This window comes from Tubulanus polymorphus, chromosome 6 (assembly GCF_964204645.1).
Source record: "Tubulanus polymorphus chromosome 6, tnTubPoly1.2, whole genome shotgun sequence".
NCBI classification, from domain to species: Eukaryota; Metazoa; Nemertea; class Palaeonemertea; order Tubulaniformes; family Tubulanidae; genus Tubulanus; species Tubulanus polymorphus.
Window position 1 is genome coordinate 21,432,324 of NC_134030.1, and position 11,206 is coordinate 21,443,529.

Genomic DNA, 11,206 nt, shown 5'->3' on the forward strand with positions numbered 1-11,206 from the left:
ATGTGAGCGCTCCATAATCAACAACACATGGTTGTAACTGACTAAAACAAAGCTATTTGTCACGTGACTTGTGATGCCCTCAAGAATATTTGCTAAACCACATCTCAGTTGCTGTCGATGTGTGCGCTATGGACCTAGCGACCGGCATGAGCCACGCAGTTGCTGGTTTTTACTAAATTTTCGATGTGCGCGGGGTACTCGCTCACTAGCAACTAGTTGTCTCCAGTCGCTTTGTCGATGTGCGCTAGGCTTAATTTTTTGTTTTAACTCTCGTCAATCAAAACGTGGTTGTCATTGATAGAATTGACAGAGACGCTATACAGCTGGCTGATAGTCATAATTCAAACATTTTTACTGGTGTTGTAGAACAAGTTCACAGAAACTGAAATCCCAGAATCTATTTTGTAAACCCGAATAAATGTATTTATTATTGCGTTGTGTTGTTTATTCAGCGCGATCTGTGGTGATTCAATCACGTGATCCGCTCAAGTTTTTTTTATGTCAACTCCCTCCGAAATTCTGGATCCGGTGGTGGTCCATGTACACACCATACGATGGAGTTTTATGTTAGGGGCCTTAAATCTTAAGTAAGTTGTTATACATTGGTTGCAGTAAAGCGATCTTCTATGACTGACAACATTGAACTATTTAATCGGGTCTCGCAATTGCATTTAGTTTTAAACTGATAATCATCTTGTCTAAATCTTGATGGTCGTTCCTCCATAATCCGAAACCCGGATCCAGGTTTTTTAGGAGTGTTAATATACGATAAAACTGGTTCGGGTGACTGTTTGGCCCAAATCCTGTTTCTATAATTAGGCTAAAAAAAATTGATACCTTGTTTCTCCGCTCTGCTGAGCTTAAATGTTGACCCGGCCGGCCGCCTATCTACCCTATACATCACTTTTTCTAAAATCGTGATTAATTTTACCATAACAGACCCGGTCGCTATAGAAATGAACTGTTTATAAATTTTATCATATTTTACAAAAATGGCCCGGCTGCTGCGGAGAAACAAGGTATCATTTTTGTTTAGCCTTATCTCGGCTGGTCAAACCGTAGCCGTAAACCAGTTTTGTCATTTATTAAGTAAACGCATCCTCGTGTGTGGTCTACACGTGTGGAGGATGTGGGAAGTCGTTCATTGAGACGTTAGTGCGTCTGATTGCACGTTAGGACTGGTTGCCTGCCCGCTATCCCAAAGTCTGGGAAGCCAGTATTTATTATGTCATATTCACCCGTCAAGGGATTCGAACCCACTACGCTAAAGCTGTTGCGAGTTCGGGAGTGATACTGGACCCTGGCAAGCGAGGAGGATGTTAGTTATTTTCCCGTAGACTGGTTGCCGGTATCTTCCTGGGCCACCTTCGGTTATCTGAGTTAGTCGAATTAATCGAAACCGAATGTATGTCCGTTAGTCGGAACTATAGTCCGGAAATGATTGAGCACGGTCGCCACAGTTCGGACCTAGGTTCAAGATGGCCGACATTGTGAAATACGTTACGACCGAACTATAGTGTGTTCGGTTTTCGTAGCTAGTCGACTAGTGGTCGGAACTAATAACCGAAGTTGGCCCTGACTGCGACATCTTCACCCGTCAAGGGATTCGAACCCACTACGCTAAAGCTGTTCCCCGAACCCCTTGACCTCACGAGTCGTTACTAGCCGACCAGAATCCGGTCGTACCAATCAAAGCGCTTGTAACAAACCGACAGTAGACTTCTGTTGGTTTTCCCGTTAAATTGACCAATCAGCGAACGTTTACCGAACAAGGAAGTATTTCGCAAATCGATATATGACGTCATGCGCAACAGCGCCAGTAATGAAATCACGCTTCGTGAGGCCAGGGGGCTGGCGGAAGCGAGTTCGGGAGTGATACTGGACCCCTGGCAAGCGAGGATGTGACTGCGATTGCAGGTGGCGCAGAATTGGACTGGTGACCTGTCTAGAGCAAAATTGGACAGGCAACCATCTTCGCCCACCGAGGGATTCGAACTCGCTTTTCCCACAATGAGTTGGGGAGGGGAGCGAAAGTCTGTTACAAGCGAGCGTTCCACTTTGTTCGCTAGTGTGCATTCATACATTGTACAACTCGTACAGATTCAATTAAAATCTATCCATTATTTCTCAAATTCTTTGAATTGTAATTAGTAAAATTCACCTTATATATGAAACTAACTGATCATGAGTTTAATCAAGAGGAATGATTTGAAATCGTATGGCCTGGGAATTATACGATCGGCCGGTGACCGGGCACGCCTCTGACCCTTACGATTTCGTATCCCCAGCGAAAGAGTTAAGTCGCTGTTGGAAGGGCGTCGCGTAGGGACGAACATTTTGCTGACGATTTATGAAAAGACGACATCCACATACACGTGTTAAGTAGTGAGTGATATATATCATCTCATAATCTTCATATAATATACATTCTCCCTGTAACCTTGTATGTTATTATTTAATAACATTATGAGCGCCTGTTTGTTTCTATCGTTCAAATGTGTTTTTTTTTTACTCTTCCTCTCTCTTGTTAGTATCTCTTAGTGTTTTATTTTATTGCCATGTCTGTCTCATGTAATATCTGTAATATAAGGATACAATAAACTTTGAATTGAATTGAAATTGATTAAAAACGGGATTCATTCGTCGACGTTCCAGAAATGACGACCTTTATCGTGTGGTACGCAAAAGAGGCGGACTGTCGGGTCGTGTCAGTATTCAACGGTGATGACTGAGGCCATGTTAAGCAAACTGAATTTGGCGTGTGTTTGATTCATAAAGTATGAAAATGAGAAAAAATTTGAAATTTTGAACATCGAAAATAGTGACGAGTCACCAATTTCACAATATAGTGAGATTGTGGAGAGATATCGGAAGGCTCGTGGACTGAATCGCATCCCACCGGGGCCCGCCCACTTCGCGCTGATTAATTTCCATCGGTTTTCGGTGATAAATAGTTGGCGTGATTCAGCTAGGGACCGGTAACCAGTCTACTGATTCAGCCAACTGTTATCGGCGGTAAATAACGCGGCCGATTTTACCACGCTGAGCCGAAATAAAATCCGAATTTATTCGATTTTGGGCCCGATTTTCGCTTAGATCCGACTCGAAACAGCACTGAACACAGGTCAAGATGACCAGGTAAGCCTCATGGCTTTTAACGGTATTAGGAATTCAAATTTCCGCAGTAAACGGCTTAAACATGTGAAATAAATACAATTCAATAAGCTTTTATTCTAATCTGACGTGATAAGATTCGATAAAAATATTTTGAGCAATTGATTGATATTTTTGTGTATTACTGGGTCCTGGATGAGGAAATGGACAGTGCAGCTACGCAGGGAAACGGTTGTCGCTGTCGCTTTGCAGCTATATTTGATTTGACGATTTTGTTTTCTCGTTTGCTCTCAGGGGACGTATAGAGTTAGGTGACGTGACGCCTCACAATATTAAACAATTAAAACGTTTGAATCAAGTTGTTTTTCCCGTGTCTTACAACGAGAAATTCTACAAAGACGTTCTTGAAGTCGGTGAACTAGCGAAATTAGGTAGGTTGGAATTTCTTGGGGTGGCTCCGTGAGAAGCAGCAAAATCATAACCGAACTAGGTACATCCTTTCTCTTAATAGCATTCTGAGTCATCTTTCAATCAGTGGGTGGCTCCAAGAATATAGTATATTATACAAAACAATGGATGCATTTTGTTGCCATTTCCCTCTAGTCACTGGAGGGTGTCTCCAAAAATCAAAACAAAGTATTTCATGCTCTCACTGTTGGCTACTCAGAGCCCTAGTGGGTGGCTCCGAGAGTATAAAAAATGAAAGTATTCAGAGACGATATCACTAGCGGGTGGCTCCATGAATGTACGAATTGAAGCACCCGGAGCTCTAGTAGATGGCTCCGAGAATATACGAATGAAAGTGTTCAGAGACAATATCACTAGTGGGTGGCTCCATGAATATACGAATTGAAGCACTCGGAGCTCTAGTGGGTAGCTCCGAGAATAAACGAATCAAAGCCATCTCGAATTAGTGTTTGGCTCCAGTGATGTTACAAATGAAACCCTGTGTTTCTAACTGGTTGGTGGTGTGGCGTGAACTCGGTTTGATGTTTACATGTTGTTGATATATTTGCAGCATATTTCAATGATATTGTTGTCGGTGCTGTTTGTTGCCGCGTCGATACAGCTGACAATCAGAGACGCCTCTACATAATGACGTTAGGATGTCTGGCGCCTTATAGGAGATATGGTATAGGTAGGTTTCAATTTGTAGTAGATGTCCTACTGCACACTAGTGACACCTGGTGGATGTTCACTTGCCACAAGTGGAATCCTCTATTACTGCAGTAGTTGATGTCCTACTGCACACTAGTGACACCTGGTGGATCGTCACAATGTTTTGCTAATTTTGTGTGCATAATTCATGTTATACAGGAGTGATTATTTTTCTATGAATAGATTGATTTATGTAGCTCATCAATTGATTTCATGTCTTCAAAATTCAAGGATTTTGGGGCTGCTTTTTTCCATATTGCGGGATTCTGACGGGTGTAAATTTTTCGCTGAAATTTGGTGTTCCTCGTCGAGTTTATTAGATTGAAAATAATAGAGTTTTCTATGATTTTGAATGTGCTCATTGTGGATATTTCTGATCGGCATCTTCCGATGTTTAAGCATGAGTCCGAAATGTATTTTTTGAGGATATTCGATTCAGAAAAAAAAGTCCTGCTTTCTTTGTATAGGTTGGATTTCTTGTGGAGACTTAAAAGTCCCAGTTTAGTGGAATATTTTTCCATGGAGATACTTCCCATATTCTAAAGACCAGTTTGATTTGTTTCAGGTACAGAAATGTTGATACATGTTTTGAACATCTGCGAAAAAGATGGAAATTATGACAACGTTTTCTTGTAAGTTTCAAATGATCTTTATTAACTCAACCCCCAACCTGCTATCGCGTTCATTTTACGTCCATCCATCTGTAGACGGAATCTAGTTAGTTTGGGATGTTTTGAAGATACTTCAATGGATTGTCTGGATGATTGGTTTAATACTAGTATCCGGCGTAGATATGTCTGCGGCACAAAAACTGGCCCGATCAGAATCAAGATGGCCGACAGGCGCATTCACTTAATATGTCCAACTTTCTGTAGACAGTTTGTTCGGGAAGTTGAAGATGCTTCAATGGATTTTTAAAAATTTGTTTCATACATGTATCCAGGGAAAATATGTCTGCAGCACAAAAACTGGCCCGATCAGAATCAAGATGGCCGACTGGCAGCTATTGTTTAATTCTGAAATCAGCTAATTTCGCAAATTTTTGAAGTAACAAACTAAACAGTTCTGAATGAATCCAAAATCCATGGGGCCGGTTTTATCGACTGGTATTGACTTTAACCCGGGGGCTAACTCGATTCATTTTTAGTTCCAGTCAACCCCCGGGTTAAAGTTAATACCAGTCGATAAAACCGGCCCCGGAATATCAAAAACACAATCTATCTTCTAGAATCTATATACTCATTTCCGAGTCGTTTCTTTCGATTCTTCTTTTTCGTGATTTCAAAAAAAAAAATTGCGACATTTTTTTTTATTATCAACCTCCGATTTACTGCCATACTCTCTATACCACCAAAATCATTCTGCACCGATGTGGGCGGTATATCGAGGGTTGACTGTACTCATTTCCGAGTTGTTTCTTCGATATTCTCATTTTTCGTGATTTAGAAAAAAGTTTTTCTCATTTTTTTTTTCTTCTCGCAGACACGTTCAAATCAACAACGACGGCGCGATCGCGTTCTACGAGAAATTCGGCTTCGAGATCGTCGAGAAAAAAGACAATTACTACAAGAAAATCGAGCCGGCCGACGCATACGTGCTGCAGAAAACCTTCCGCAAGAAACCGACGTCTGCTAACAACGACGACGACGATCAGCAGATGATCAAAACTCATTGAGTTCGCGACGAAACTCGTAGACTTTTTACACGCGTCTGCTAACAACGATGACGATCAGCAGGCGATCAAAACTCATTGAGTTCGCGGCGAAACTCGTAGACTTTTTATACGCGTCTGCTAACAATGATGACGATCAGCAGACGATCAAAACTCATTGAGTTCGCGGCTAAACTCGTAGACTTTTTACATGCGTTCGCGCTCGATGAGTTAACGACGTTTTCCGCGGCCGACGAGTGATTTATTAAACGTCGGATTCGATCGCGAAGAATAAATAACCGCGATCTCGGAAGTCAAACTGATTCGGTCAATTCGAGCTGAAGTCGTCATTCGGATAAGTCGTCATATTAATAAGTCATCTCTATTTTGAGTCCCATTCGTAATTCGTAATCCATCTCGCTGTAAAGTTGTCACAGTGATTTTGAAGTCATCTTTTGAGTCCCAATTTGTATTTCTAATTCTATTCACTATCTTGTAAGTCGTCATTATTGATGAGTCATTACATTACTGAAGTCATTCGTGTTTTTTCAGCCCAGGGCCCGGTCAGCCGTCACTTAACCCTTTCAGTGCGTCTACACCGCAGTGCAGTGTATAAATCGGTGATGGATTTTGCTAGTACACCGCACTGCGGTGTATTGATTAAATTTGTAATTATCTCTCTTGAAAGATGGCAGCACCTGTCAAACATAGCGACATATTAGTAACTAATGATACATCGCGCTGCGGTGTAGACACACTATAGTGGTATTCCCGTTATTCAACACACTAGGGCGGAATTTTCACATTTTCTCAAGCACTATAGGGTTGAATAGGGCTATAATTAGTCAGCACGGAAAGGGTTAAAATGGTCTTAAATCATAAGACGGGGGTCTGTTGCTTAAAAGTCGGTTACTGTTAACCAGTGGATAAGTTGACATAATGACTATTGAAATTTCATCGTTAAAACAGTATTTATACCACGCTTATCTTTAACCAAATTTTGAGCAACTGACCCGGCCCTGGTCTTAAGTTGTTAGATTGAATAGAACCGCTATGTTCTTAGACTAGTGTTAAATCTTAGTAGCCACGACTATGCAGCTGATCCGTGATTTGTATTTCGAATTCAATTCTTGTGTGTGTTTATTCATCATTTGGATCTGTAAGGATCAGTGATTTAGGATTTTGCTGGTATGGAGAGTACGACCACGGTGTATATATCAGGGGTTCATTTAGACTGATTCCAAGACAGGAAAAAAACCTGGGGCCATTTGCTGAAAAGTTGGTTACAGTTAACCAGTGGATAGTTGACTTAGTGACAATTAAAACTTCATTGTTACTTCGGTATTTATCCACCGGTTATCTTTAACCAATTTTTGAGCAGCTGTAGCCATGGATCCAGTTCCACAGTTGTAAGTTAAAGTTAACTCTGAGTTAAAGTTAGTTCATTTTCAATGCTTTAACCCAGAGTCAAATCTTAACTCAGAACTGTGGAACAGGACCCTGGTATTAGGTTTATCAAGGGTTGAATGTATCAGTTTCACATTTTAGGCTAAACTAAAATGTTACCTTGTTTCTCCGCAGCGGCCGGTTAATTTTTTGTAAAATATGATAGAATTTGTAAACAGTTCATTTCTATAGCGGCCGGGTCTGTTATGGTAAAATTGATCACGATTTTCAAAAATGTAATGTATAGGGTAGATAGGCGGCCGGCCGGGTCAACATTTAAGCTCAGCAGAGCGGAGAAACAAGGTATCAATTTTTTTAAACCGTAATTGCGGCTTTTTTTCTTCCGAGTTAAGAGAAAATCTGACTCTGATCTTTCAAAGTGATAGATATATTATTTGGACTGCTTTCGGGCTTTGTAATATGTGTTAAAAATTCAGAAATATCTGGATTCATTTTTAAGCGGTTTGTGCTCTACGGGGATTTTGAAAGTTGAAGGGCCCAGTTCCGCAGTTAAGGGTCTACTCTGAATAATCTGAACTGAAAAGTCGAATTTTTGCCGATAACTGTGGAACTGGGTCCTAAACTCAAAACTGTGAATGCATTTGTAGCACGCTGAGAAATACCGAAAGTTATTTATTTGTGAAAATCTATTCGAATAAATGATTTACGTAAAAAAGCTTTTTTACCCGTAGATTTTTGAATGTAACTTTGAACTAGTGGGAAAGGACGCTGGTCACTCACTGGTCGAACTATATGGGCTGTGAAATAATAAATAAACATGTTTGTATAGCATAAAATAAATCTGGTTGATTTTCATTTTTATGGTACCGGTATTCTGATAAGAAAAGGACCAGAACATTTTGACCCCTATCCAGACGTTTACCTTAGTTTTTTAGAAATAAATCGTCCATCGCCCAGTTTTATAGACAGACATAAACTTTAACCTAGGGGGTTAGCTCGTTTGAAAATGAATTGAGTTAGTCCCCGGGTTCAAGATAATACCAGTCTATAAAACTAGGCCGTGGATTTTAAGAAAATTGTTTCATTTTTTAAAAGTTGGGGTTCACTTTACAAGAGGAGTCGTCTAAATTTCGACCATAATACAACCAATCTCCAACCAACAATAAGCAAGCTTATTACTGTAATTTCATTGGAAAAAAACAAACAACTTGCGCATTACTACAAAATTCAAAAGAAACTGCAAAGTTCGTTACGTCAGTATGTTTTGAATGAGAGTCATGTGTGAGACCAGCAGTTTGAACAGAATCATCGTTGTACTGAAGAGGGCATCCTGTTCCAGTTGCACGGTCATTGTAGCAATCGAGGATTCCACGTATGGCAGGCGAGGATCCGCCATATTCGCTAGTAGATAGTTGGTCTTCCCGTTCGATTTCTACTACATTTCAATTAAGGCATTGAATTAACTGTTTGAAAAATTCGAAATTTTTACCGTTTAAGTCTTGATTTCATTTCATTTTTACGTTACATTATAAATTTTGTTTGACATTTACAAATTTTTCAAGCGAGATGTACATTGTATCATTGTTGGTGGATAATTATTTTGAAATACATGCTCAAAATTTCCCCATTTTCCAAATTAAAGTCTTCGGCAGAGTATTCGATCGCTGGCCCCCGTGATCACAGTGTCTACATACAGTCAGGACGAGACATTCATGTTTTGCATTTACAAGAAAACCCTAAAAACAGTTTGATTGATAGAAACAGAGTGAAGAAATATCAGCTGCTGGATGCAGAATACTTCATCAACTGTTTAGATGTCGACTCGAAGGGACGGATGTTTGATTATTGTTTGCGTACATGTATTTACATCTGATGCGAAACTGATTAGTTCTATCAATATCAAGGATTGTGGACTAACAATCGAGCCAGGTTGGGGACGCCCGTGTGTTATAAGCGATAAACGCGTGCTGCTTTCGGTAAATCCTCGTTATTCCGGTTGCAGTGGAGCTGTGATTAGTTTCAGATATGATGATCAGGGGTTCATAGATCGCCCGCGTATAGTACTGAACTCTACAGACAGTAGGACGCGTCAGATACATCAAGTGTGTGACAGCAACACTGTAGTTATCCAACACATTGATAACAGTAATGAACCGCACTCATTAAGAGTTTATAAAATAAACACTGGACCGGCTCTTACAAAATAAAAACAAGTTTTGCCCTCGTTTTATAATCAATTACGATATAGTTGGATTAAGGATTAAATTTTCTAAGTAATAGAAATATATAGCAGAAGTATTGTAATTCTCGTGATTATTCCTTTTTCCACTTTCCAGACAGATCGTTTTCATAAAATATATCTCTCTCAGATTCGACTACTAACTAGCAGCTTATAAACGTAATTTTCAATTCAGAGAGAAATATAACTCAGCGTCTGATCATTTCGAATTTGCGTATAGTAATTGATTATGAGTAAATATCGCGTCAAAGAATTTTACCAAGTCAGAGGAGCGAACAAGAATGTACGTAGGCGTGAACCTAATATCTAAGCTACGTTGAATTCTAATTTAAAATAGCTCTACGAACCGTCAGGTGAATAGACCCGGTAGCGCTGCGGTTAACGTGATGGACTGTCATTTCAGTGGTGTGCGTGTTCGAGACTGGTTTCCGCTCGCATTTCAACATTTTTCTTTTCTAACGTTCTAACGGGTTTCTATTTGATTTGTATAGGTTTATGGACATTTTATATAGTTTTCGATAGTGTTGGTCGTACGGTCATTTTGAAATATGGATTTTCTTATAGCCATGATTTTTATTGTAAGATGGTAATTAATTCTCGACATGGTAGATATCGTCACAACGTTTTATTCACCAAACAGCGCCCAGCCGCACAATATCATACACTGTTTTTGCTCAATCGAATGTGTCTGTTTGTCTTTCAGCTTCGTTAATGGTTTCGTAATCCGTAAACGCATTATAACTTCGGCCAGTTATCGCTGGTCGGTCTACAAATCTTCACACTTATTGACAATTTGTGACCAAAAGTGGATTTAAGCTTGATCGTACAATGTCAACCAGGTTCTGCAAATACTAGTGCAGAGAACACAAATTGTGTTTCATTCTTATAACGAAGTGAATGCTCAGTTTATTCGGCTGCACAAACTTCCACTAGACTAGATTTGTGGTCCATCATTGTTTTTTAGTATGGATTTAGAAGTCCTTAAAATCTAGTATCAACAGCGGCCCAGGACCAGAGTAAATTTGATTTTTAATAATAATGATGATAGTGCTTTATCGACGATTTACAACTTACATGTATGTATTGAAATATTTCAATAAAACATTTTATGTCTTTTATCTAATCAACAGTGATATATTCTTATTTCTGTTATTTTGTTCAGCACGTCAACTAATCAGATTAAGATTGAGTTCTTAATAGCACAAATCAAGATCTTTAGTGATGTGATCTATCAAAATGCTTCACGAATGCATGTTGAAATCAATTAACATTTATTGAGTGCACGTGGTTAGTTCAGTTTCAGCTGGATCACATCAAAAACGTGGTATAAGTACATATAAGTGCCATATGCCAACGATAACCACACTCAAACGTGGTGAACGGATTATAAGATAGAAACCCACTATCTACAAATTAAAAGAACTTTAAATCAAGAAATTTATTTATTCGAACAATCTAGAAAATATAAAATACACTACGTTTCGATCTCACCCTAGAGATCTGACACATGACGATGATCTCCAGGGTGAGATCGAAACGTCGGGTACGATTAGTTCATGCAAATCCTAACGGAACTATGAAAGCACCAAACAAGGTACATCAGTACTTTTTACGTGGTAGCCCTGTGGATCCATATA

General features: G+C 39.6%; 1 protein-coding gene across 1 annotated transcript; it reads left to right on the top strand.

Moving 5' to 3' along the window:
- The first annotated feature begins 2,998 nt into the window (after positions 1–2,998).
- LOC141906772 (N-alpha-acetyltransferase 50-like) lies at positions 2,999–8,153 on the top strand. The gene is made up of 5 exons (XM_074796134.1): positions 2,999–3,138; positions 3,409–3,545; positions 4,133–4,252; positions 4,838–4,904; positions 5,755–8,153. Exons 1-5 carry the CDS (start codon positions 3,131–3,133, stop codon positions 5,945–5,947), a joined length of 525 nt encoding a protein of 174 aa, XP_074652235.1. The 5' UTR covers positions 2,999–3,130; the 3' UTR covers positions 5,948–8,153.
- Positions 8,154–11,206: the final 3,053 nt, after the last annotated feature.

Bases quoted from the DNA above. Each gene is read 5' to 3' on its own strand.
- LOC141906772 (XM_074796134.1), top strand. The intron at 3,546-4,132 runs GTAGGTTGGAAT...ATATATTTGCAG, and splicing joins CGGTGAACTAGCGAAATTAG to CATATTTCAATGATATTGTT. The intron at 4,905-5,754 runs GTAAGTTTCAAA...TTCTTCTCGCAG, and splicing joins AATTATGACAACGTTTTCTT to ACACGTTCAAATCAACAACG.